General features: G+C 48.6%; 1 protein-coding gene across 4 annotated transcripts; it reads right to left on the bottom strand.

The window, feature by feature from the left end:
* ADGRG3 (adhesion G protein-coupled receptor G3) lies at positions 1 to 27533 on the bottom strand. Of its 4 annotated transcripts, XM_032486410.1 has the most exons (13): positions 27501 to 27533; positions 25087 to 25279; positions 20306 to 20468; positions 10797 to 10935; positions 9117 to 9263; positions 8187 to 8321; positions 7788 to 7827; positions 7497 to 7597; positions 7233 to 7345; positions 4578 to 4858; positions 4290 to 4383; positions 2910 to 3193; positions 1 to 1074 (listed from the first exon to the last, which is right to left on the bottom strand). In XM_032486410.1, the coding sequence occupies exons 3-13, from the start codon at positions 20437 to 20439 to the stop codon at positions 962 to 964; spliced, it is 1581 nt and encodes a 526-aa protein (XP_032342301.1). In that variant the 5' UTR covers positions 20440 to 20468; positions 25087 to 25279; positions 27501 to 27533; the 3' UTR covers positions 1 to 961. The 4 variants fall into 4 exon arrangements, with proteins under 4 accessions (XP_032342301.1, XP_014410576.1, XP_032342300.1 ...); XM_014555090.2 differs by lacking the exon at positions 27501 to 27533 and having other exon boundaries at positions 25087 to 25340; XM_032486409.1 differs by lacking the exons at positions 25087 to 25279; positions 27501 to 27533 and adding an exon at positions 24658 to 24828.

Raw genomic sequence — 27533 nt, 5'->3', positions numbered from 1 at the left:
TAGCTGGCCAACAAATATTTATTCAGGGCCTCGGGCTGGGCTGAACCGGTGAGGAAGGCTGTCAAAGTGCCCCGCAACCCTGTTCTATAGAATCTCAGATTCCAGAAGAAACACCCACCCTCTCTCTGCTCAGCTCAGCCCCCCTGCACTGGCTCCTCACCCTCAGATACACGGAGCCCGAACCGTCTGTCCTCCCCCCACTGGGACAGCAGCTCGGAGGGCAGGCCACCCAGGGGGCAGTCACAGTGGGGACTAGAGGGCCTGCTTGAGGTATACCACCCACTGAGTAAGTGGCATTCTTTGAAATTTGGTGCCCCAGGGCAGCCCCCAGGACAGTGGAGGCTCTTCCATGAGGATGGGCCCTGATGGGAGTGGCCAAGACCAGGGAAAGGCTGGATGGGAGGACCAACTGCCTCCCAAACAAACCTGTAGGCAACGACTGCCCCGGTACCTGAGGCGGTGACGGCTGCCTGAATGCCCCCTCAGGTACAGGCAGCCAGAGGGTGGAGTAGAGGTAGGGCAGTGAAGGGGAAGGAAGAAGGGGAGCGGCTGGGGGCTACTTCAGGAAGCTGGGCCAATGACAGACTTCCTTATTTGGGCTCAGGCTCTTTCTGAGACCAGAAGATGGTGACGCAGAGATAGACTGCTTTGCTCTGAAGGCAGGCTGTGGGTGTGGGGGCGGGGTGAGGGTGTTGCTCTGTCCCGGCGGGGGTCTCAGGATTATGGGGACTTTAGACTCATGCCATCCTGGATTTGTGAATTTTCAGATCCATAGGTGTATCTGGATAAGACCTTTGAGGCCACGTGGTCCCCCTTTGTTCCCATCCCTTCGTTCCCCAGTCACACTGTACAGAGGAGGACACTGAGGCCCAGAAGGAGGCAGGGAGCCCCGAGGTCACACAGCAAGTCAGAGCTGAGTCCAGAGCACAGGGCCAGCCCCACCTGGCCACCTGGCAGCCCCCTAGGCTTGAGACATGGTGTGGGCTTGGTCAACTCGGGCAGTGCCAGAAGTCGAGGTCGTGGTGCTCCGGCTTGGGAAGTAGAGAACAATAAACCAGCAGAAGATGAAGATACCTGTCAGGGAGGAGAGGGGCTCGGTGAGACTAGGGTGGGGCCTGGGCTGGCAGCTGCCCAGAGGAGAAATAGCTCCACTATAAACGTTCAAGAATTTATAGAAAAATCAGGCCAAAAAAAAAAAAAAAAAAAAAAACAAATGAAACCTACAACTGTAAAAGAACCAAATAGGTCTCTTGGGAATAAAGACCACAGTCCCTGAAATAAAATCTCTACATTCTTCTATCACAGAAAAGAAAGAACAAAATAAAGGAATTTTCATACGTACAAAACAACTACCACTGTCCCTCTTATAAAGGATTATTACAGAATGTTCGTCAGCAAGAAGAAGAAGGAAGGTGCGAAGTTTAAGAGTTGTAGTAAGTATAGAAATTGATAGAAAAGTAAAAAAACTTTATGTCTTTGAAAGAAATTTAAACTAAAACCTACACAACAATGAAAGATATTGAGAAGAGTTCAAAGGCAGTTAAAGTGGATTGAGGGCTCTGTTGTGTTTGGGAGGAAGACAGAAGTACCGAGTAGCTCACATTCAGTTGAGAAAACTCAGTGTGGTGAATTATTCAGACTTAACTATTACGGGTAGCCTCTGAAACAATAATGTTCTAATCTGCGGCTTCAAGGTGCATCTCTCCCCAAGCCTTAAGCCCTGGGACCTTTCAGATGTGGACTCATGTTTCTTCATCTGGGGACAGTCTCCGTTTGCCTAATAATAATGATTCCCCTTGTCATTAACATAGTTCCCATATATTGAAAGCCTACTGTGTCCCCCACACACGCTATTTCAGTTATTCATCGTGAAATCTGGTGAGAAAGATACTGGAATTATCCCAACTGTACAGAAGACTGGATCAGAGTTGCTTAGTGACTTGCTGGGGTGGTGAGTGGAGGTGGGATTTGAACCCAGGTCTTCCTGTCCCCAGTGCTGCCAGTCATGATGTCATACAGTCTCATGAAGCACTGGGAGCCAGCCCTGTTCTGTGGGCTTGTGCCCGCTGGGTCTAGGGCCCCTGGGTTCCTAATGACTGCTCCGGAACAGGATGAGACCAAATCAAAGCACACACTGGTCATTCCCCTTTTTGGATGTTTCCCTCACAGTCGGGCTGTGATGCTTCTTTAAGTTGCGTGTATGAAGCAGGTGTGTGAGGAGCAAAGAGGACAGGTGCAGGCAGGGAAACCATGTCCCCCACACACCCTGGGCATCTGCCCCTTTGCTGGGTATCACAGGAAGGACCCTGTGGGGGAAGGGAGCAAACGTATCAAATCATTTTCTCCACTAATCATTTCCTTCCTGCCTCCACAGTTCCTTTGAGACTGTCATGTCATGTGGCCATCACATCATATGGCACTGCCCTCCTGGTCACAGCTGATTGGACCAGAGATGGACACCTGACCCAAGATGGCCCAATCAGATCCTTGACTCTCCTAGGAACGTAGAAGAGACTGAACCAGGTGGTGGTTGTTCACTAGACTTGGAAGGTCACATAGGGATGAGGGGGCCATATTGGGCCATGGGTAGGAAATGGGCCAGCAGAGAGAAGAATGAAGAAGTTTCCATAGAGAGAGGAAGGTGAGACACTACATGTGACTCCAAAGAAAAAGATGGAGAAAGTATCTGCTTTGGTTTTGGTGGCTTTTCCTGAGCCCGGTACCAGCTCTCATGAGGTCAGCCAGCCTACCTGCCGTGGGGTCCTTGGGAGAGCCCTGGAGATTTAAAATCAGTACCTTTGATCTGAGCTGGCCTGACTGGAATCCTGTTTCTTGCCACTGACCCCTCCCCGCAACACCCCCTGGCACAGACGAGGCAGCCCACCACCTCCCTGGCCCAGGAGCCTCACCTTGCAGAGAGGTGAACAGCGCAAAGACATAGGTGGTGGGCAAGCCCAGGGGTGTGAGGATGGCCAGCCCCCACGTCACACCCGTCAGGCTCGAGAGGCCCAGCAGGGTGAGGACCCCCTTCCAGGTCTGCCCTCTCTCCTTGCCCGCTGTGGCGCTTGACAGGGTGAAGATCTTCCAGGCCACCAGGGCCAGGATCACAGCACTGAAGAGGAAGATGATGAAGAAATAGCCGTGGACGGTGACGTAGAGGGCAGAGATGGCAGTGTCCTCACGGAACCAGCAGCTGGAGGAGGTGGATGGCAGTTGGGGCTGGAAGGAGTACCCTGAGAGCCAGCTCCGGCAGCGTCCCGTGCCTGACCTTCTCTGACCAAGAAGATGGCTTCCCCAGCCTCTGTCCATCTATCTCGGGGAAGGAGCTGTCCCGAGGCTCCAGGCTACTGTCTCTTTAGAACAGTGAGCACAGAAGGGCCAATTTGGTCCCAAAGACATGTTTCCTTTGCCCCACATTATGTTGTTAAAAAAAAATTGAATGAATGACCGCCCTTTAAAAGGTGGAATAAACATCTAGATTTCTGCTTCTCTGATAAAACCACACATCCTCCTGAGGGACAGTAATCAGCTGCCCTTTAGACTGGCATGTGACTGCCAGTCTGCTGCTGTCCCCACCCAGGCTGCTGCAGGCACTTATGTTACCCACCCAGCTCCTACAGCCTCTGCAGTTGAGGCTCTGGGGACAGGACCAAGGCCTCACCAGCCCATCTTAGCACAGAGCCTGTGCAGGCACCCAGGGAGAGGCTCAGCTCAGCCCCACTGCTCCCTGCCCTGCAGGAGTGAAAGGCCCAAATGAACTTGTGGATCAGCCTCCTGTTCTACAGATGAGGAGACCCAGGCTCTGGGAGGTGATGGGCTTGTCCACAGTCATATAGCAACTCAGAGGCAACTCAGCTCTGGATAGAACCAGAGCTGCTGCAAATATGGGACAGGTTGTGCCCAGCACAAGGGCACCTGGCTGGAGGGGCATGTGGGGGCAGGTGGGGGCTGAAATCCAGCTCGCCTTCCACTCACCAGGCTGAGAACCTGGCTTGGTAGGTCAGAGGGATGGAGGGTACCTTTTAAAATTTGCCCAAAGGTGTCAGTTGGGCTGGTGGTGACCCAGGTTCCTGTCCCAGTGCTCTCTCCTTCCCTCACCTCTCTCATTGTACTTCCTCTCTCCAGGCCTCAGTTTACCCCTCTGGGCTATGAGCCAGCTGGAGCTGAGGATCCTCTGCCTTGACTTACTTGTCTCTTCCCAGGATTCCCTCCTCTCCTCACCTCCCTCTGGCCCTGATCTGCATCCCCAGGGCCCTGATATCACCCCTGCTCCCACAGCGGCTACTCACAGCTCCAGTGTGGTTCTGTTTTCCTTGTCACGGATGGTGTAGGGGCCATAGCTGTTGGCGCTCCCGGTGCCAATGACTATTAGGGCAGGCAGGCCTGGGGGCAGAGGTGGGGAGGAGGTGTGGCATTGCTGGGGCTCCTTGGCATGTCCTCCTCCAAACCCCCTCCAGCTGTGCATCTCTTGACCTCTGAGCCCATCAGAGAGGGAGCTGCCTCTCCTCGCTAGGCTGGCCCCCTTCCTGCCCCTCCCAGGGCCAGCCAGCCCCTCTGCCAGTCCAGGCGGCACCTACCCCAGCCCAAAAAGCTCAGCTTCAGGAAGTAGCGGCCAAAGTAGGTGTTAAAGACCTTGATGACAAGCAGGTAAAGGTGGAAGGTTTCCAGGCCCATCCAGGTGAAGGCACAGAGCAGGAAGTAGTGGAAGACGGCTCCCCGGACCCAGCAGGCGGCATCGGACCCCCTCAAGCCGTTCCCCACATTGATGAAAAAAGCCAGGTTCAGGAGAAACAAACTGACACTCAGGGCCACGTGGATCTTAGGGGCATCTTCAGACTTGAATCTCTGCCGGGAGAATCTGGAGCAAGGAAGGCCAGTGAGAGGTTGCAAGGAACACCCAGGCCTCTTCATCCAGCCTCCTCTGTTCCACCACTGCCGGCAGCCAGGGTGTGAGCCCCCTCTGGTTCAAGTCCAGGAGCCCTCTTGTGACCCTCAGGGCCCTGTGGATTCTGGATCCCGCTGGCCTCATCCTTTGACTTCATGCTTGAGCCAAACTGTGTAACTTGCGATTCCCTGAAAGCATTCTGCTTCTCCACACCTCCCAGACTTTGCCCACGGTCTCCCCTCTGCTCTTAATGCCTTTCCCTGCTGCACCTTCCAAATTCCCCTTGGGTGTTTCGTCTGGAAAGGCTGTCACTGAATGCCGCTTATCCCAAGCTAATTTGGAAGTTTCCCAGCAGTGCAATGTAACTCTCCACCCTCCCCTTGTTGCTGCCTCTCCCTGTGCTGTGACCTTGGGCCTGGCTCAGCAAGGTGTATTGGCTGAGTGAGTGGACAGACAGGGGACGGATGCACAAGGCCCAGGACGCAGTAGGGAGGGTGAGGCTCTGAGAGGGACAGGGACACAGAGTCACAGAGCTGGGCAGGGGCTCCAGGCTCCCAGCCCAGGGCTCACTTCCCTCTCTGTGGAGTTTTCACTCTGACTTCCTAGAAAATCAGATCCCAAAGGGCTCTCACTGGAGGGATTGCTGCTCAGGGCTGACTGAAGTGCGGGGTTGGGGGGGGATAATGTCCACCTCACCTGAGATGCCAGGCCCCACCCTTGGGAGTTGGTGACAATTCCTTCTGGAGCTCCAAGCCCAGCTCACAGGGTCCAGCAGTGCAGCCCGCTGACAGGTCACGCTCAGCGTGTTGGGAATGGAGGCAGTGTCCTAGGCCAGGGCTTGGGGGTGGTGGCTGGGGTGATACCACTTACACTCACGATTCAGTCTGAGATGGAGTGGGTGGGGCTGGTGGGGGCTGCAGCCCAGGGCCAGACGGTGCCAGCATGTGGAGAAGGGCAGTAGGAGGGCCCTGGGCTGGGAGTCAGGAGACCAAGGGCTGCTTCAGGTTTGTCATGGGCAAGGAGGCTGGGGAACAGGCAGGCCAAGCATAGGGCCACTTCCACAGTCTCCTCCAGGCTGGCAGCTCCTGTGGGTCCCTCAGCTATGGCCAGGGCCTGAGAGAGCCTGGGCACGGGCTGCAGCAGTTTCTGCCTGTCCTGCACCCACTCCTCCTTCTTCCAGAAACAGCCCCAGGTTTCCCCGAGGAGCACCTTTCCCCACACTCAGACTTGCAGTTTGGGTGCAGTTAGCCCTTGTGTTAGCTCAACCCCAAGAGCAGACACATGACCTGGCTTGGCCAGCAAATGTGAGTCACACCTTAACCACAGTGGCCTGTTCAGCCAGGGGCACGTTGTGTTCGTTAGACCCGACTCTGGTATCCATGGGATAAAACTGCATGGAACTGCGCGTGTGCACACACACGCGCGCTCACGCGCACACACACACACGGCCAGCTTGCTTCCTGGGGTGTGTGACCTCTACAGGGCCCTGCACTCAGAAGGGCTCAGTGCTTGTTTTAATGCTCTGTTGTCGCCATCTTGAAATTCTTAATAATGTTTGAACAAAGGGCCACATATATTCATTTTGGACTGGGCCCTACAAAAGATATAGCCAGTCCTGTGTGCGTGTGTGAACATGCACACACACACACACACACACACACGTACACACACAGCTGAATGCGTGTGGAAAATGGTGAAAATGGAACGAGCTCTGTGTTCTCGTCAGCAGCGCTGTACCAATGCCAGCCTCCTGCTTTTCTCCCGCACTGCAGTTGCAGCAAATGTCAGCGCTGGGGAGACGGGATGCAGGAGCCCTAGGATTCTAGGTACTATTTTTGCAGCTTCCTATTAGTCTATAATTATTTCAAAATTTTAAAAAAATTTAGAGACCTCAGTTCTGGGGCTTAGTTTAGAATATTAGCTGTCTAGGCAGCTAAGAGGCTGCGATGCAAGCCTGGGGCTCCCCAAAGCCCCTGAGGGTGGAGAAGTTACCTGGCATGACCGACAAAGGGGAAAACAAAGTTGTGAGAGGCAGAGGGACACTAAGTCCTAAGGACATCTTTTGAGCCCCTGGATCCAACCACGCCCGAAATTTTTGGGTTTTTCAATTGCACGGACCACACATTCTCTATTATGTTTAAACCAATCTGAGTTTCTGCCACTTGTAACTAAAATAGCCCAGGCACATTCCAGCCTCCAATCCCATTTTACAGATGAGGAAATTGAGGTTTGGAGAAAATATCAGTATAAGGCTGCACCAGCAGCACTGTTTTGTGGTTACTACCCTTCCTGGCTGCTGCCCTTGAGGGCAGGAGGGAGATGCGGGGTGGGGACAGGGGTGACCTACCTCAGGAAGGCGTACAGGACAATGGTGAAGGCCAGGAAGATCATGGAGGTCCCACAGCCAGCCTGGGAAATGAGTGTGAGGGCCTTCACGGTGGCCTGGTCCAAAACCGGCCTCTGTGGGTGATCATCCGGAACAAGGGCCCCATCAGTTGGAGGCCAGGCCCACATACCCCAAAGTCCCTGGTCCCTGCCAGGCGGCCCCCTCCCTGGGCCGGGAGCCTTGGCACCTCCAGAACTGCTGGGATCGGGGCAGGTGGGCCGTTACCAGCAGCAGGGCGAAGAAAGTCAGGTGGTCACAGTGGCAGACAGTTCTGTTGACTCCGCGCTCTGTGGAGCAGCCCTTGGAAGACCAGTCTCCTGTTGACCCTGGGGAGGAGGGGAGGGGAGCATAGGAGAGGGAATGGGTTGTAGGGGAGGGGAGGGGAGGGGAAGGAAACAGAAGAGAGGGGGCCAGAGAGGAAAGAACGAGGGGAGGGACCCTGCAGTTGGAGTCCTGTCCCCTAAGGAACCCATACCTTCCCCTCATCTTACCCGGAGAAGGTCCTCCAGGCCCTACCTTTAGTCACATCCCAGAATACACAGGTGAGGGTCATGTTCTGAAACCAGAGAGTGGGAGTCAGGGGAGAGGGAGGGGAGGTTGGGAGAAGGGAGAGGAGAGTGGGGAGGGGAGGGGGAGAGGACAGCATGCTCCGTGTCTCAGCACCTGTGTGCATTAGGTAGAAGGCAAGGCTCAGCCAGTGGTCACACAGGAACGCGAAGCTTTAATGTATCCCGGGTCAGCGTGTGGGTGTGGCTAGATATGGGCTGTGGGTGGAGAGTCGGATGTCTGCGGGCACTTATGTTACCCACCCATGGATCAGTGGGCTTCCCCCGGGTGGATGTGGAAGGGTTGGGGCTGCAGAGACTCGTGTGTGTCTGCTTCTCAGTAACTGCCAGGCCTGAGCGGGCAACTCACAGGAGGCTGATGCTGGTGGGAGAAGGTGATTTCCAAAGGGTCAGCCAGGCCAGCGACAGGTATATGACCCAAACTCAAGCCCACCAGGCGACTGTTCAACACGCGGCTGCCGTCCTCCAGATTGATCCGGGGACCCTGTAGAGGGATGTGGGGAGGCCAGGCTGCACAAGGGGCTGGCCCAACCCAACCCTGGTGGGGGCTCCCGGGAGCCTCTAAGAATCGTGGCCCTTGCTTGGAGGGCCAAGTCTGGGGCCAGAGGACTAGAGGGGTGAGGGGTCATGAGCGACCTTCTTCCTGCTGCTCCCCGTAGTCTCCCACTCAGGCTAGGCCAGGGCAGCCCTTACACTACAGGACAACTACCCACAAAACCATGTACCTGATGGCTCTCGTTGCTAGCCTCTGGGGCTCCTCTGCCCTCTTAACTGGAGGAGCACATGGTTAGAAGAAAGATCAGCTGCGAAATGGAGGGCAGTGGGTGCCTACATGTAGGTGAGCACCTGCCCACACCGACACTCAGGGCTATACATGGCCCCATGTGAGTGGGGACACACCTCTGGGGACACACACCCAGTACACATTTGCAAGGATCTGGGCATACTTGCTTGTGTGAACATGGTCACACCAGCACACACGTGATAACGTGTGCACCCGGAATAAGAAAGGGTATGCATGTTTGTGCACGCACAAGGACACACAGGGGACATGGACACACAGGATACACATGCAAGCCCAAGGGCACTGGTGTGGGGGTCTGAATTGCTGAGTGTGTATAATCAGTGTGAGCCTGCAGTCCACAGACTCTAGAGACAGGGGGCTGGTGTGACCACGGGCTGCTTTAGGAACACTCTCCAAAATCACCTCCTCCATCCCCAAGCCTGGCCTGGTGGACCGAGCACTGAACCTCAGAGTCACCGTTAGGCCTCTTCTCACCTTGAAGAGATTCCCCGAACCGACGTCTAAGACAGTTATGGCCAACCGGACCATCGGCCCCCGGCCCTGCAGGGATGCAAAAAGGCTCCTGGGCAGCCGGACTCTGTCAGGATGCTGGTGCTCCTCCTCCGTCACCTGCATCGGAATCTGCAACCACAGACCCAGCCCTCTCATCTTTACCCAAGATCCCAGCCCCCAGCAAAAGTTCCTGCCACTCCCCGGGGGAGGGGGAGGGGAAACTGAGGCACACTGTGGGGATGGGCAGCACCGACGATGTTAGCACTGAGGTGGGAAATCTGGGGGCACAGTCTAAGCTCTGCTCTGTCCAGGCTGTGATCCCCTGGCCAAGTGATGGCCCTCGTGGAGCCTCTGTTTTCCCAATATGAAGAATGGAGTTAGCAAGGCACCTGTGTGGCCACCTGTCAGGCTGAAAGCGGGTTGTGAAGGGGTGACACCTGGACAGGCTCATTTGCGAGTGTGAGGGAGGGTCGGCTGGGGTCCTGACCCTCGCTGTGCTCACATAGGGCTGTAGTGACAGCGTCTGGCTTCTGACTCAAGAAAAAATGGAAAATGTAAGGCCATCAGGAAGGGAGATAGCGAGGGCAAAGAGGGAGAACACAAGAATTCGCACTGAGTGTGATAGCCTCCTCCGCCCAACAACACATTTTCTAAAAGCTAAGAATGTCAAAATATTAAAATAAATTTCACTAGTAGTTGCCAAACACGTTTTGTTCATCCTCCTACCTCACGGTTGACCTGGGTCCCACCTGGTTCTGCCTCAAAAGCATCCCATGGGCATTGGAAAAGGGGGACCTAAGAGTTGTAGCTGAGGGCCCCAATTTTCTGCTTCTTAGTCCAAACCCTTGTGAAAAAGACACATGTGTGATTTCGGAGGCCAATGCACACCCCACGTGGAGGGCTCAGCTGCTTGGGTGACAAGATAAAGGGCTGAGAAAGGCCCCATCTGTCTTCCATCTCCCCTTCTCTAGGCAGACCTAAGTCCCTTGATGACAGCAACTTGCCTGTTGCCCGAATTTCCACCACCAGCTTTACTCCTTAAGGGAGGCTGTGCCCTCGCTGCACCAAGCAGTCCCTGTGAATTATCTCATTTGCTTCCTCTGATAACCTTGAAAGTGTTCCCCATTTTACAGATAGAGAAACCAAGGCTCAGAAAAGTTAAGTAATTTGCCCAAGATCACAACAGCTGGTAAGAGGCAGAGCTGGGATTTGAATCCAGACCAGTGTAAACCCAGACTCTACCTCTTGGCCTTTTGCATTACCTCTAAGTATGTGTTTACCTGGTCTCTAAAGCATCCCCTGGGTGGAAGAGCTCATGGGAACCTCAGACTTTGGAGTAGCCTTTGAGCTAATTTTACAGATGCGGAGTCAGAGGCACAGAGAGGGAGAAGGAGGACACCTAGTGAGGTGGTGGGAGGTCCAGGGCTAGAACTCAGTCTCCTTTGATTCACTGAGCTTCGAAGTGTCTCATCCTAGCACCCTGGATAATCTGTTACCAGGACCCACTTATCCAGTAAACTCACTAGCACCCATTAGCCAAGTGGCCTGTTCCCAACAAGACATGGGAAGGATGAGGGTTGACAGGCACCAAACACAGACCAGAAGAATGTGCCTGAGGAAGTAGGGCCAGAACCAGACAATGGGGATGGGAGAACCCTTCACCTGAGAGGGGGTCAAAGAGAAGTGCAGGTCTTCCGAGATGTCCGTGCTGATGTTCTTGACAAGAGCATTCAAAAAAGACATATTCACTGTTTCTGTTTGACTTTCCTCCACCAGATGGATCTCAAAGTTCAGCCAGTATCTACAAAGGGCCAGGATCAGACAAGATAGGGTCTCACAGGCTGAGTTACCCACTTACCTGGACCCCCACCTGGATGACAGGAGGAGCCATGCCATGGACAGCCATCATCAGGCTCTTGGTGTAGGAGAGGTGACCCAGAATATCACAGGAAAGACCCTGGGGTCACTGCAGGAGAAGAGGGGTGGCACAGGAGCCATTCATGCTGGTTCTGAGAGATTCCAGCCAGTGTCCCCTCTGTGTATTTTATGTGTTTATCTTTTCTTGTAACAAAATACATACAATATAAAACTTACCATTTTAAAGTGTGCAATTCAGTGGCATGAAGTACGTTCACAATGTGTGTAGCCATCATGGTTATCTAGTTCCAGAATATTTCCATCACCTCAGAAGGAAACCCTGAACCCATTAAGCATTTCCTCTCCTCCCAGTCCCTGGCAGCCACTAATCTATCAATCTGCCTATTCTGGATATTTCATATAAATGGAATTATATATCTGGTCTTTTGTGTCTGGCTTCTTTCACTTAGCACATTTTCAAGGTTTATCTGTGTTGCAGCGTGTATAAGTATCTCACTCCTTTTTATGGATGAATAATATTCCTTTGTGTGCAATACTGCATCTTGTTTATACACTTATCCATTGATGGATATTGATGGGCATTTGACTTGTTTCCTCTTTTTGGCTATTGTTAAAAGGGCTGCTTGTATTCACGTGGAAGCTTTTGTTTGAAGATTTATTTTCAACTCTTTTGGGTATATGCCTAGCAGTAGAATTGCTGAGTCATAGGCTAATTCTGTGTTTAATTTCTTGAGGAACTACTGATTGAGGAAATTAAAGAAGATTTAAAAAAAAAAATGGAAAGATATCCCATGCTCCTGGATTGGAAGAACCAACATTGTTAAAATGGTCACACTGCCCAAGGCAATCTACAGATTTAATGCAATCCCTATCCAATTAACCAGGACATATTTCACAGAACTAGAACAAATCATAATAAAATTTACATGGAACCACAAAAGACCTAGTATTGCCAAAACATTACTGAAGAAAAAGAAAGAGGCTGGAGGAATAACTTTCCCAGACTTCAGACAATTATATAGAGCTACAGTAATCAAAACAGCATGGTATTGGTACAAAAACAGCCATATGGACCAATGGAACAGAATAGAGAGCCCAGAAATGAACCCACAAACTTTTGGTCAACTAATCTTTGACAAAAGAGGCAAGAATATACAATGGAATAAAGACAGTCTCTTCAGCAAATGGTGTTGGGAAAACTGGACAGCAGCATGTAAATCAGTGAAGCTAGAACACTCCCTTACACCATACACAAAAATAAACTCAAAATGGATCAAAGACTTAAACATAAGACAAGATATAATAAACCTCCTAGAAGAAAATATAGGCAAACATCTCACATACATCTCAAAAATGTTCTCCTAGGGCAGTCTACCCAAGCAATAGAAATAAAAGCAAGAGTAAACAAATAGGACCTAATTAAACTCACAAGCTTCTGCACAGCAAAGGAAACCATAAGGAAAACAAAACGATAACCTATGGAATGGGAGAAAATTTTTGCAAATGAAACCGACAAAGGCTTGATCTCCAGAATATATAAGCAGCTCATACAACTTAATAAGAAAAAAACAAACAAATCCAAAAATAAGCAGAAGAACTAAACAAGCAATTCTCCAAGGAAGAAATACAAAGATCAATAGGCTCATGAAAAATGCCCAATATCACTAATTATCAGAGAAATCAAATCAAAACTACCATGAGGTATCACCTCACACCAGTCAGAATGGCCATCATTCAAAAGCCCACAAATGACAAATGCTGGAGAGGCTGTGGAGAAAAGGGAACCCTCCTACACTGCTAGTGGGAATGCAGTTTGGTGCAGCCACTGTGGAAAACAGTATGGAGATTCCTCAAAAGACTAGGAATAGACTTACCATATGACCCAGTAATCCTGCTCCTGGGCATATATCCAGAAGGAATCCTACTTCAAAAACACACCTGCACTCCAATGTTCATAGCAACACTATTTACAATAGCCAAGACATGGAAAAAGCCTGAATGTCCATCAACAGATGACTGGATAAAGAAGACGTGGTACATTTATACAATGGAATGCTATTCAGCCATAAAAAATGACAACATAATGCCATTTGCAGCAACATGGATGTTTCTGGAGAATGTCATTCTAAGTGAAGTAAGCCAGAAAGAGAAAGAAAAATACCATATGAGATCGCTCATATGTGGAATCTAAAAAAAAAAGAAGAACATAAATATAAAACAGAAACAGACTCATAGACATAGAATACAAACTTTTGGTTGCCAAGGGGGAGGGAGGTGGGAAGACTGGGAGTTTAAAGTTTGTAGATACTGACAGGCATATATAGAATAGATAAACAAGATTACACTGTATAGCACAGGGAAATATATACAAGATCTTGTGGTAGCTCACAGCAAAAAAAAAAAGTGACAATGAATATATGTATGTTCATGTATAACTGAAAAATTATGCTCTATACTGGAATTTGACAGAACATTGTAAAATGACTATAACTCAATAAAAAAATGTTTTAAAAAAATCCCTTGAGGAACTGCTAAACTGTTTTCCATAGCAGCTGCACCATTTTATATTCCCACCACCAATGTCTGAGGGTTTTAATTTCTCCAGATCCTTGCCAACACTTGATATTTTTCACTGTTTCGTTTGCTTGTTTGCAATGAAGCCATCCTAGCGGATGTGAAGTGGTATCTCATTGCTGTTTTAGTTTGCATTTCTCTAGTGAATAATGATGTTAAGTATCTTTTCATGTGCTTGTTGGTCTGTGTAAATCTTCTTTGGAGAAATTCTTCTGAGTACTCTAAACTATGAGATGATCATTGTGTAGTGTGAGGGCTAAGTCACACTTAACTGAGTGATAACTGAATACTGAAGACTGAGTTGCATGCAAACTGACTTACAGGAACTGAGCTGGTGTTGGAAACACATAGAATACAAATTTAATTGTCATTTATTTTACAGAAGCCCGCTTGCCATCAGCTAAAAACCTAGGATGAGGCAAGTCCCCTCTCCCACCTTCATCCCTGCCCCTGTGCTCTCCATGGTACTGAAACTTCTCCATGACCAGAGTTCTTTTTCCTAAGCCTGGGGTCCTAAGACATGTTGTCCATCTTTTAAAAGCAATTTTGAACAGGGCTGAGGTAGCAATGGTGAACATGAGCAGACAGAGCCAGGTCAAGGTTGTTGGAAAGGAGAAGCTGTGGGGGCCTTGCCAGGGAAACAAAAGTGAGGCTTTTGTTTTGACACCATTTTTGAACAGTCACAGTTCCCAAGAAATAAACCCCCAAGGAAACCACAGAAAAAATAGTTGTACAATATAAAAAGTAACCATGCAAATATGTGCAAATGAGCTTGGATGGGTCAACATCCAGCCAGAAACAGTGGGATGAGACTGTCCAAACCCATTTATTGAGCTATACCAACTGATACTAGCTTTTATTTATCTTTAAAAAAAAATCTAAACAAAGAAGTATTGTGATTTTTATTGTAACAAAAAAAAAATAGTGAATTGTATTTCACAATACACATAGCTCACTTCATGTCCTTAAAAAAATTCCTTGACCCTACAAAACAGCCCAGGAATTTACTTTCTTGAGGGAAGATTTCCTCATCTGGTACTCAGAGCACTTTAAATAATTATTTTAGTTGTGAAAAGTAACATATATTCAGTAAGTCTAAAGTATAGATGTACAGTTGATTTTTTAATTACAAAGTTGACACCCATTTAAAGATCATTTTCTTTGTCTGATATGAATGTAGCTACTCAGATAGCTTTTGGTTCATATTTGCATGATACATATTTTTCCACATTGTGCCTGTTTTTTCATTGTAAGTGATCAACAACTTGGCTTTTACCTTGGAGGGGATATCTTGATGTTCTCCAGGCCTCCGAATGTCCAAGAAATTCACTGAGGTGATGGGACCCTCAATTCTCATGGGGTTTATCTCCCGCCCTCTAGTTCACGTATGTCTTCCTAAGGCATCTTCACTACTTGCTACTTTCTGCTCATCAGATCTAATGAGCATAATCTTGTTAATATAGTGGACTCGAGTGATGCTTTTGTAGAATGTCAAGATTAATGAGGTCTCTGTGAACTATGTTATGACAAAGATGAGATAGACATAGCCCTGAGGAAAGCCCTGGCCATACACTGCTGGCTCTGCCAAGTAAAAGCAAACTGCTTCTGGCAGTCTTTGAAAGTTGGTAGGGAGAAAAAAGCCTTAGCCATATAATAGTTGTTTACCAATTGCAAGGGGCTGCATTGATTTATTTGAGTAAACATACTCAGCTGGGACAGCAGCTGCAATTGAACTCACCACCTGATCAAGTTTATGATAGTCCACAGTCATTCTCCAAGATCCACCTGACTTTTGGTGACTTAAATGGAGTTCTGATAGGTATCACCACCACCCCTGTCTTTCAAGCCTTTCGTGGTGGCATTAATCTCTACATTTCCCCCCAAGGATGTTATTTTATTTCTGGTTAACTATCTCAATGGGAAGAAGACATTCCAGGAGCTTGCATTTAGCCCTTCAATGGAATGCCCTCCCAAATGCAATTCAGTGGAGAACACATAATCTTTTTAACAAATAGTTCCAAAATAACTAGCTATCCAAATGCAAAATAACAGTAATAATATAAAGTTAGACATTTACCTCACACTGTGCCCAACAAATGAGCTCCAAATGCTTGACCTAATTATAAAGCTAAAACCACACATTTGTAGAAGAAAACTTAGAAGAAAAATTTTGTAACCTTGAGCTAGATGAACATTTCTTTGATAAGCTTTAAATTTAAATTGGATTTTATCTAAATTAAATGCTTTTAATTGTCAAAAAATATCATTAAGAAAATGAAAAGGCAAGACATAAACTGGGGGAAAAATGCATATTTGCAAATCATACATCTGACAGAGGACTTGTATCCAGACTACATAAAGAATTCTTAAAACTCAATAATAAGAAAACAAACCAAATTTTTAAAAAGGGGAAAATTTGAATAGTCATTTCACCAAAGAAAACATACAAATGCCTAACAAGCACATGAAAATGTGCTCAACATCATTAGTCATTTGTGAAACGCAAATTAAAACCACATTAAAATATCACCTACACTCAGTGGAATGGCTATAACCAAAAATACTGATAATATTGCAAAAATATATTAAAACTACAGCCTTTTTACACTGCTGGTGGGAAAGCAAATGATATGGCCACCTTGAGAAACAGTTTGGCAATTTTTATAAAGCTAAACATACTTACCATATATTGCAGCAATTCCATTCCCAGGTATTTACCGAAAAGAAATGAAAACATACATCTACAAAGACTTGAATTTAAATGTTCATGGCAGCATTACTCATAAGAACCCCAAACTGGAAACAATACAAATGTTCATCAATTGGTGAATGAATAAACATGTAGTATGTACATACAATGGAATATTACTCAATAATAAAAAAGAACAAACTATTGATACATGCTAAAATATGAATGTAACCCCCAAACATCAAATTTCTGTGTTTTTAAGCCAGCTGGTCAATGGTACTAGTTACAGCAGCCCGAACTGACTGAGACAGCCTCAAACCAGAAACAACGGAAATGCTCGACAGTAGAAGAGATACTAAACAGCAGTATGTTGATTCTATATGGTAAAAATGAGGACAAACTATTGCTACATAAACAAATAAACAAGAAACAGATGAATCTCAGGCATATGAATGAAGGAAAGAAGCCCGACACAAAAGAGCATGCACTGAACGAGTCTATTTATACGAAGTTTGAGAACAGGTATAACTAATACTTTGTTACAGAAGTTAGGATAATGGTTATCATGATGGGGTGCTATTGATTGGGAGTCTAGAAAACTTTTATAGCTTGATATAGGTGGTGGTTAAAATATGCATATGTAAATATGCAAAATTTATTAAGTGGTACAGTTAAGATGTATGCATCTTGTTGTCATATATAGTATACCTCAAAATAGCTATTCTTAGAAAAAAGTTCAGGCTTTGGACTTCTGCTTCTGAGTAGGGTAGAGTTGTTTGTGGTAGATCAATGCTCTTACTGAGGACAAATAGAAAAGCTAGATATAATACAGAAATAATTTGTTTAAAGGCATCAGAGAACTGCTGAAACAGTGAGGACTAGAGGGGCTAAAATTCTGCAGAGGGAGAGTCATAGAGAAATGAGCTGAAAATCTGCAGTTGATTTTTTTTTTCCCCCAGGGACATGTGCTCATTCTAAGCATGGACAAAAGGCTGAGAGTTTGAGCTCCGTCTGGATAAGAAGTCACTGCTGGTCACACAAAAAAATGCTCTGCTAGTCACAATATGAATGAACCTTAAAAATATGCTAAGTGAAGGAAGCCAAACTCAAAGGACAACATGTTGTATGGTTCCATTTATATAAAATGCCCAGAAGAGGCAAACCTATAGAGTGATGAGCAGATCAATGGTTGACTGTAGCCAGGTTTGGATGGCAAACAGGCACAAGAGTGCTTTGTCAAGTACAAGCAGAGCATTTGGGGGTCTTAGTGGTGGTGTTGGTGTGAGGAGGGTGAAGAAATAAACCTGGGTACTCGAAGGGTCTCAAATGTACAGCTGTTTTCTCCTCCAGACATTTTTCGGGATTCTGAGACTCTGTGGTTGGAGAGGCACTAGCTAAGCCAAAAACTCTGTAGAGGTTTCCACAGTCTTTTTCCTTCTTTTTAGTGAATCATAGAGACAAACGTGAAAGAGAAAGCAATAAATCTTTGAGAAGGAAACACAGAAGAGTATCTTTGTGATCCTGGGGTAGGCAAAAATTTCTTAAATAAGACCCCAAAGCATTAACTATAAAGTAAAAATCTACACTGCATTAAAATTGAGAATATGTCTTTAATCAAAAGACAGCACTAAGAGAATAAAGTGGTAACACACAATGAGAAAGAATGTATTCATGAGTATCTATTTGCAAAGACATGTATACAGAATATGTAAAGAACCTCTAAAAATCACTAAGAAAAATCCAAACAACCCCATATAACAGCAAGCCAAAGACTAAAAAGGGTATTTAATAATGAGGATATCAAAATGTTCAATAAACATATGAAAGGTGTTAAACTTCAAGGGTCATCAAGGACATATAATTAAAATCACCATATGATACAGTACAAACCTGCCAGAATGGCTAAAATGAAAAAGCAGACAATACCAAGTGCTGACAAGGATGTGAAGCAACTAGAACTATCATACACTGTGGGAGTGAAATTTCATTCAAGAACTTTAGAAAACTGTTAGGTAGTTTCTATTAAAGCTAATCACATGCCGATCCTATGACCCACCAATTCCACTCCTAGGAATATACCTTATAGAAATACATATGCTCACCAAAATACATGAACAAGAATATTAATAGCAACACTTTTTGTATGAGCCAGAGACTGGAGACCACTCAAATACCCATTAGCATGGTAGAATGGATAAATGAGTTATACAATCTATCTATACCTATATTGATCCATATCTATCCGTCTATCTAAATTATATATAAAGAAATATACCAGTGTGAAAATAATGATTATCTCTGGATAGTAAGAAGGAGAATTTTCCATTTTCCTCTCTAAAACCACTTTCTAAATTTATCATGAGGAGTATAAATTGCTTTTATAATCAGAAGAAGTCATTAAAATAAAGAACACTCAAATTTATCAAGTTCCTACTATTTGTTAATAAGTCTTCCTTGCACTATTTCCTTTAATTTCAACAACCACCCAGGAGGAAGGTATAGGAGAGAGATCAAGACCAGAGGCTTTGGAACAGTAGTAAAATGACATTGCTGGTCGGACAATGATAACAGCTACCATGTCTGAATTATGTATTTAATCCTTACAACATTTCCACAAGTCAGGTGTTATTTCAGCCTCATTTTACAGATGAGGACACAGAAAGTTAACCTGGCCAAAGTCTGATTGCATTTTTGAGCACTTGCAGTCACCAGTACACCCCCACCTACTGCCCTTCAGACCTAGGTTCATGTTTGACTTTGCTGCTTACCTGCTGGGTAACTGTGGGCAAGTTATTTAACTATGGGAGTTCTCTTGTCTGAAAAATGGGTTGATAACAGGACCTACCTCATAGGATGGTAAAGATAAAGGAGATAACTTGGTTAAGTGATAGCTTTGGAAACTGAGTCTACATCCTCCACATCTCAGAGCCCCTACTCTTGCCAAGGTGCTTCTGCTCACTGTAAGGCAGCACAAAGAGGAGCCTCCTGATCAGCTGCTTGGAGCTCAGGTCGGGATGGAAGCATTTTCAGGCCACTGAAATTATGCTGCTCAGTCAACTTGCTGTCCTAATACCAAGTCTGGGATTGTAAAGTTTTCACTCATTTTTCCCAACAACTATGTATTGAGTGCCAACTATGAGCCTTTCTGAATATCCCAAAAGAGCAGTGATTGGCAGGGAGAGGAGGGGAGAAAGATATTTTTGGAGATCATTCATGGAGATGTAAACAATCTAAACCATTTCTTCTCCCTCGATCCAATATCTCTTGGTTTCTTGGTCTTATCAGTCTCTCAATTTCATTGATTCTACGTCTCACAGCATCTCTGTTCCTCCTATCCAGGTGCACAGTGCCAGTTGGTGGTGGTGGTTCAGCCTTCACTCTTACCCAGACCATTGCATCCTACCTGCTCACCTCTCCGGCCACAACATCACCCTCGTATCCTTTCCTGAAGCCTGAGCAACCTTTCTAAAACTCAAAGTTGACTATGCTCTTCCCCTATTTAAAATATATCATGTCCCTCCTGCATTGCTATAGCTTACACAACCCTTCACATTTATATTTCCAGTCCCATCTCCCCCCCACCCCATCTCTCCATTGTTGCCTCCAGCCCCAGCACTTTATTCTTTCACAGTTCAAATCACTATAGTTCTCCCTCAGTACTCCCTGAAGTTCTGCTGACTGTATCCCCTAACATTGCTTGAATCCAACTGGAGATCTCCTATGCAGCCTTCAAAGCCCTTTCATGGGTGACCCCCTCTGTGAAGCCTCAGCAGATTTCCCTCCTTTGAGCTAACGTGGCATCTTGTTCACCTTACGTGTGATCACACTCCAGGGAAATCATCATTTGAGCCCATGTCTGCATCCCCTGGACCACAGGGTCAGTGGGTGGGTCAGGGGGAACACTGGTGTCAAACAAGGTGGAAGGGTGAGATGAGAGCGGCACTTTCTGGGGCTATCCCTTCCTAACAGCCTCCCTACCCCATCCCTGCCAGAGCCCCACATCCCTTCTCCAGTCCAGAGGGCCCTTTACCTCTGCAAGTTTCGCAGATTACAGGATTCATTCCCCGACTGTGTACATTTTGGGAAGCACTTAGCAGTGTCCTTAAGGCTGAAGTCATCATACCGGTTTTTATTGATTCGCCCCTGGCAGACATTTCGTGGCATTTCATGTCTGATTGTGGATCTTTTCTCACCTAAGGGAGGGATGCAGAAAGTGAATGGGCTGCATGGGGAGGGGCCAAAAGAGTAGGAGTAGTGGGGAAGGAGCTCAGGCTCTAGAGTCTGGTGGTGTGGCTAGATCCCCAGCTCCATCCACCCACACTAACTGTGAACTTGAGCTGGACTCATACACTCCCCAGACCTCGGTTTCCCACGTGAAAGGAGATACTTCCCCCCATCTCACAGGGCCAGTGGGATGCTTTGGGGAGAGTGTACAAAAGGCTTGGCACATGGCTATGTAGATAAAAGGTTTCATTTTAGTGCAGGTCCCTTTTAGTGCCTTCTCCAGGAAGTCTGCCTGGCTTTTTGCAGTTGTACCACATCAGACTTTCCAAACCCTTGCAACTGTGGCTCATGGTATAACACTACGACACAGTCTGTTTTAGTTTGCCTCATTCTCCCACATTCCCAGTACAATCATCAAGGCTACCTCCTCGAGTGGGTCGAGAATACGACAAAGTGAGGCTCCCTGGAGCGTAGCAACTGAGCAAGGTCACCAGCTAGTTGGAGGCTCCAGGTCTAGAGATTAGCTTTCATGACTCCTTTTACCTGGTACAGGGGTTGGAGTGGAAGCTTTGGGTCACTTACTAACTGTGTGACTCAGGTTGGTTACTTAAAACTCTCTGATAAATGGGGCTGGTAATACCTTTCTTGCAAGTTGCGGAAGAAGAGGGGAGGGTATTTCTCAAATGGTAGGGCACATGCTTAGCATGCATGAGGTCCTGAGTTCAATCCTCAGTACCTCCTCTAAAAAATACATACATACATAAGTAAACCTAACTACCTCCCCCCCAAAATAAATAAAATTTAAAAAAAAAAGAAAGTTATTAAAAAAAATAGTTGTGGGGAAGATTAGAACTCATATGCATTAAAGACATAGCTCATTGTAGGTGTTCAAAGAGCCAGGATTATTTTTTCCGGGAGGTGAGAATTGCATTGTAAAACTGTGTGAATACTCCTGTATTTATGTTGGATGGATGGATGTGTCTACATATTTATCTCTCAACAAAAGTAATACATACGCAGAGTTTTTTTAAAAAAATTAAACTGTACATGAGGACATAAAGTAAAAAGTAAAAGTCCCTGCGGCTCTCAGGTCACACTCCAGAGCTCACTGTCTATAATGATTTATTGCACAACTTTCCAGGAAATTGCTATGCATATGCAAGTATTTTTATGTAAATCATTACAAAATTTACATGAATGGGACCCCTTAGCAATACATCTTGAAGAGCTTTCCGCAGCAGCACATGTGAATCCATCTCATTCTTTATGTATTTGCTACTATTCCAGTATATGGGTGTTGCAATACTTTTCAATTGGTCCCCTGTCAATGGACATTTAGGGGTTTATTTTGCTTGTTTTTACTATTTTGAATAATGCTGCCTGCGTCTTCGTCAGCTTATGTTAAGAATTCATAGAAAACATTCCTATCCTTGGAATCTCTGCATCAAAATGTACAAGCTTTTAAAAATTGCTAGGTATCATCAAAGTTCCTTCTTAAAGGGGCTACCCCGATTTACACTTGCACCATAAGTGGGGGCAAGAATGACTACTTACCCACATGCTTATAGTCCTAGACTTTATCAGAGTTTCAAATCTTTACCAGTCTGAGGGGTAAAATTGAATTTCATTTTAATTTAAGAAGGAGTTTGAGCATCAATTTATATGTCTTTTTCCATGAGCTACTTTGTCATATCCTTTATGGGTGGGGAGTCATTGACAATCTGCCCCTTTATGTTTCCAACTGGCACACCAGGAACGGGGGGTGGAGGGGGGCTACCTCTGGGATGTGCTGGGGGGGGGGGTGGGCAGGGAGACATTTTCATTTTTTCACACCCTTCCCCAGTGTTTGATTTTTTAAAAATCATGTGCAATATTATTTTCACAGTAGATGAAACTAGTTCAATTTTAATGAAATACATGGTGAAGATTATGGCAGACCAAAGTTAGAGTAAATGTAGGGAAAAAAGGAACATTCTTGATTGGATTTTATGTGTCACATCAGATCTATAGGTGACAATGTTTTAATTTTCTGTTAGATTGTAAAGATATTCAGGATACATTGTTTAATGGGAAAAGCATCTGATAGATGAGCATGTATATAATACGGGGCATGTTTGCTTTTTAAACAAAGGAGGACAAGAGAGAAGAGGGAAGGACGAAAAAGAGAGAGGAGAAGGGCAGAGAGGAAGAGGAGGGAAGGAAATTGTCAGCTGGAGGGGAGGTACCACTCTATAATCCTAGCCCTCTGCGTGCCTGAGGGGGCTACAGACAGGCGCTGGGTGCAGGGGGCACTCTGTGGTTATAAACAGTCTCCCTCCCGGCCTGCCATGAAATTTCAGGGACCTTGCATATGTGAAGATCTTGGCAAGTACCTGGTGCAGAGATTATGAAATATCTTATTTGCAGTACTTTCAGAAGATGTTAGAAGCAGCACCTAGTCTAGACGGGGAGAGCCTGAACCAGCCCTAGGTGCGGGATGGTGCCCCTCTGCCCCTCCAGGCCCGCCCTGCACGTCTCCATCCTGCTCTGCCCCGGGGGTGGACTCCAAGGACCACCTCCATCTGGGTTCACATGGGGAGTGGACCAGAGGGCAGAGGGCAGTAGGAGGGCAGGGCGTCCTACCGTCACTACCACTCAACACCGGTGGCCTGCTTCTCTCTGCCACTAGCCACAGCCTCTTCTCCCTGCTGATAGTCCTGGTGTGTCCCTTGTAAAGTGTCCCTTTATTGAAAAGTGTGTCTGCCTCCTGCTGGGCCCCCACCACGCCCTGGACTCCTTTGAAGAACCCCTGTCACTGCACTAGACTGTGAGCCCCTTGAGGGCAGAGACCACATGGTACCAGCACAGGGCCTGATACTGCATAGAGAGTCCCAGCAGTGCTTCTGGAACGAACGAATGAATGAATGAGCAAACGAATGCACAGCAACTACCCAAAAATGCCCACATAGGAAGGAGACTCACCTCTAGCTAGAAACCTCTCAGGGCTCCTCACGCCATTCAAATGCCTGAACCAGAGAACCCATGTCACCATAGGATAAACTCCATCACACGGGGAGGCCTTGAAGGCCCAACCAGAGAATCTGAAGTTTTGTGAAGGACCAAGGTCCCTGTGACGCCCACCGAGACTGGCCGAGAGCCACCCTTGGTAGTGAAGCTCATTAATCCACCAAGGGCTGCCGGGTGGCCTGCGCGCCCAGGCCCTCCCTGCGCTGCCAGGACGGCACTGCCGGTTGTCATGCCTTTTTGAGCCTTAGATTGAACTTTGTTTCCCTGAGTCTCCCAACATTTGAAGGGAATTGGGTACTCTGAAGGCCAAAAAGGTTGATTCATGTGCCTAAAGCCACACAACTCCCTGCTGAACTCATACACAGGGGGTGGGGGTGGGGGTGGGGGACAGGCATGAAAGTTTCTCACAGAATCAAGAGCAAAACAGGAGGAGCACTCAAGGCACGGAGATGGGAGCAGCACAGAGGGAGCACCAACCTCTGCCTGAGGGGAGCATCGCCAATGGCAGCACACCCAGTGGCCCAGAAGGATAAATGAGAGCTGGCCAGGTGGGCCAGGGTGGGGAACAGCTTTCCCCGGAGAGGAGGCAAGGCCAAGGCCTGGGGTCCTCAAGCTGCCCTGGAAAACCACCACATGGGCACATGCATGGCCGAGAGTGAAGGGTCAGGGAGAGTCCTGTTCTTGGCTTGAGTGACTGAAGACGGCAGGGGTGAGGCAGGGCATTGTGGGGACAGGGAGGGGGAGCCCGCGTGGCAGGGGGGCAGGTGGAGGTGTTGCAGGGAGCCTCCAGAAGGTCCCTAGCCCCTTCTCTGGGGGCCCAGAGGCCAGCTGAAGAAGAGCTTATCTGGGGCCCATCCATGACCCAGAGCCAGGCCTGTGAGTGAGCCACAGCCTGAGGTACAGGGTGGGGGAGCGTTCTCCATGCACCCCACCTCCAGGGCGTTGTGGGGAAGCAAAGGGGACCCGAGACCCAGTGCTGATCACATTTTATCAGGACAGCAGGACTGACCCAGAGGTCAGGGAAGGTGCTAAGGCTGTCAGGGTGGGCTCCTCAGAGGACATGCTCTGGACACCCCCACTCCCTACCCTTCCCTGTCTCTGTGCCTGGGTCTCCCAGGCTTGGCAGCAGGGGGTAGGGAACCAGCTGCTCACCTGAGGCCAAGTGCAGGAGAAGCAGGACGGCCAGGGCCCTGGGCGTCACCATCCTTGACTTGCCAGCTTGTCGACACTGGCCCTGCAGCTGTGCGGCCCTCTGGTCATAGGTTCTGCTGAGCCGGCCTCCTCTCCCCGCCCCTCCTTCCCCTCCACAGTGTCGCTGCTTCCTGTGGCCTCTTTCTCGCCCTTCTTGCTCCATGGCACCAACAGTTGGGTTGTGAAAGGTGAGTGTGGGGAACTGGGCAGTATTCTAGCCTCACCCCACCCGTGACCAGATGTAGAGGGGGCCAGACTCAGCAGAAGCTGCTGAACCCACCCAGGGGTGCTACTCCCAGGGCCTCATCTGGGTGGGCGCTGTGGGGCTGGGGTCCAGCAGGGTCCTGGGGAGTGGTGATAAGCTCAGGCTTTGGAGTCAGGCACACTTACCTCAGATGCTCCTTTCACAAGCTGGGGGCCTCTCTGAGCCTTAGTTTCCTCCTCTGTAAAGCGGATACAGCAATGGGGCTGCCTCCTAGGGCTGTGTCAGGGTTTGAGGAGACCCGTGACATGCCAGGCACACAGCCTGGCTATAGGGATGAGGACGAAGCTGTGGAGGGCATTCACAGTCCCTCATTCATGCCTATGATTTGAACAAAACCAGGCTCAAGTCCATGCCGGCTGGGGGCCTGGGAAGCAGAGGAGCCAGGCCTGAATGTCCCAGCGCCACACACTACCCACCACCCCCACCACCAGACTGAATAACAGGAGAGGCAGGATGGCAGGGGACAGGAGCATGGGCCCTGCGGGTTGGTCAGGCCTGGGCTGACGTCCATCCCAGCCACTTCCTGGCTGCAGGAGCTTGTGTGAGCTGTCTGCTGCTACAAGTTTCTCACAAGGCAGGGGGTGAACTCATGAGATGATGCCTGTGGAATTGCTCAGTAAGTGGGCCTGGCCATTATTATTACTATCATTTTATGATTATCAGTTCTGTGAAATTATTGTCGTCATCGTCCGGCTGGTCATAAGTGGCCCAGGTGGGAAGTGGGGGTAGCAAACACATACGGGATGCAGTACGCGGGAAGGGGAAGGGCTGATGACTCAGGCCCCAAATCTGGTGGCCCCAGGGAAGCCATGCGGATGAGGTCAGGGCCCTTGGCATGGTCCTATGGCCACTGCGAGGTCAGAATGTGGAGGGCACGCCGCCAGGGATGTACATGGTCATCAGCATCTGCTTGCCCTGCTCCACCTTGGGGACCCGCTCAGCCCCGATGGCCTCTATTTCCCCTTCCTCCCCTACTGTGTCTGGACAGGACTCAGCCTCCTGCTAGGCCCTCTGGGCCTTGGGAAGGTTGAGGAGGGAATGTCAGGGTCACTCATGGGGTGTGGGCAGCAGATGGAAATCTGGCCTGGAGCCCCAGGCTCTTCCTCTGCAGGGAAGGCTGGGAGGGCAGATGGGAACCACTGGGCCTGCCCCTCCTCCCTCCCAGCCACAGGCCACAGAGAGGCAAGATGGTGGACAAGGGCTTTGTGAACTAGGACCTACTAGGCCCACCACTGGAGACCCGTCCTGGCACCTGGGCCCTCAGAGGGGCTCACAGGTGCCTGTTTGTGAAGGAGGGCCTAGAGAGCTGCACACTGGGACCCAGAGTGCACAGCACACCTAGGAAGCCAGGACAGGGGCTGGGAAAGTGGCAAGGGGAGGTCAATCAGGGCCAGAGTGGGGCCACCTTATCTGGGCCCCACAGGGGCCAGGGACTGGCTTGGAGCCACTTAGAACACTGGGAATTTCCCCAAATTCCAGGGAAAACAGAACTATATCTTCCTCTTCTGCCCCTCCCACCCCTAGCTTATCCAAAGGGCTCCAGGTGGACTCCTGCCTCCAGGCACAAAGCCTCCAGTCCTCTGGCCAGGCCCAGCCAGCATCCACCCCCCTGGCTATTCCAATCCATTTCCCAAGTGAAAAGGATGTCTCCAGACACAACCCTGGCCATGTTCTGGTGGGAATAGTGGTCCTGTTGTCCGAAGTCCCACAGCCCAGAGAAGCACATGTTAAGAACCTTCAGGGTCAAGGAGCACCACGGAGCCATTGGGTGGCCCATGCAGGGCCTGTCACAGAGGACAGAATCCAACCAGGGACCCTGCCCCCACTACCTGAGTTGGCCTTGAAAATAGAAACTGGGTGTTCAAGAGTGTTCTTTGAAGTGGGAGAATTTGAGGGGAGTGCTACCTGCCTGGGGGAGGGGACTGGGTCCTTTCCTTCTCTCCTTGAGGATGGGGGAAGGTGCCCCCTCAGGTCTAGCCAAGTGATGGGATCTGAGGGACTGTCTCGCAGAGACTGAGAGGTGCATGAGAGGGGAGCTGGCTCTGATCCCAGTGAGCTGCCCAATCGGGACACTGTGGGGACCATTTGTCCTCTGTCCTCAGGGGTTGGGGCATAAGAGAAGCCAGCCACCGGGAGAAAGGTGGAGGCAGAGGCCAATGGGAGAAGCAGAGGAGGGGTTGGGAGAAAGGGAGGGTGCAAGGGGTTCCCACATGCTGAGGTCCTTGCAGGTCCTCAAAGATCCCACACTCGTGCCTGTCACATCACTGCCACTCCGTCCCTGCCCACCAAGGTGCTTCACACCCATCCAGTCCCACTCCAGAGACCGTGCCTCTTTCCCTCCTCAGCCTGTGCACACCCCACCCCTCCTGCCCCCAGAGCAGCCGGGACAGGAGGGAGGAGACTGTGGGGCGAGAAAGCTCAGATGTGGGCCTGGGGTTAGACCTGCACTGGACCTTTAGACCTGGACCCAAAAAGCCATGACCAAACAAGGCTGCTCTCATAACTGAAAGGGGACAGGAACCTATGCTATCTGCCTCACCTGTGTCACTGGATGGAGAAAGGAGATTTGATG

The sequence above is a fragment of the Camelus ferus genome, chromosome 9, assembly GCF_009834535.1.
Source record: "Camelus ferus isolate YT-003-E chromosome 9, BCGSAC_Cfer_1.0, whole genome shotgun sequence".
Taxonomy (NCBI): domain Eukaryota; kingdom Metazoa; phylum Chordata; class Mammalia; order Artiodactyla; family Camelidae; genus Camelus; species Camelus ferus.
This window is presented reverse-complemented; position numbering and strand designations above follow the sequence as displayed.

Coding starts and splice junctions, on each gene's coding strand:
- ADGRG3 (XM_032486409.1), bottom strand. CDS start 24,709: ATGGTGACGCCCAGGGCCCTGGCCGTCCTGCTTCTCCTGCACTTGGCC. Junction 8,322..9,116: donor GTTCGGGGAATCTCTTCAAG/GTGAGAAGAGGC, acceptor ATCCCTCTACAG/GGTCCCCGGATCAATCTGGA. Junction 4,859..7,232: donor GTCCTGTACGCCTTCCTGAG/GTAGGTCACCCC, acceptor TCCTTGCTCCAG/ATTCTCCCGGCAGAGATTCA.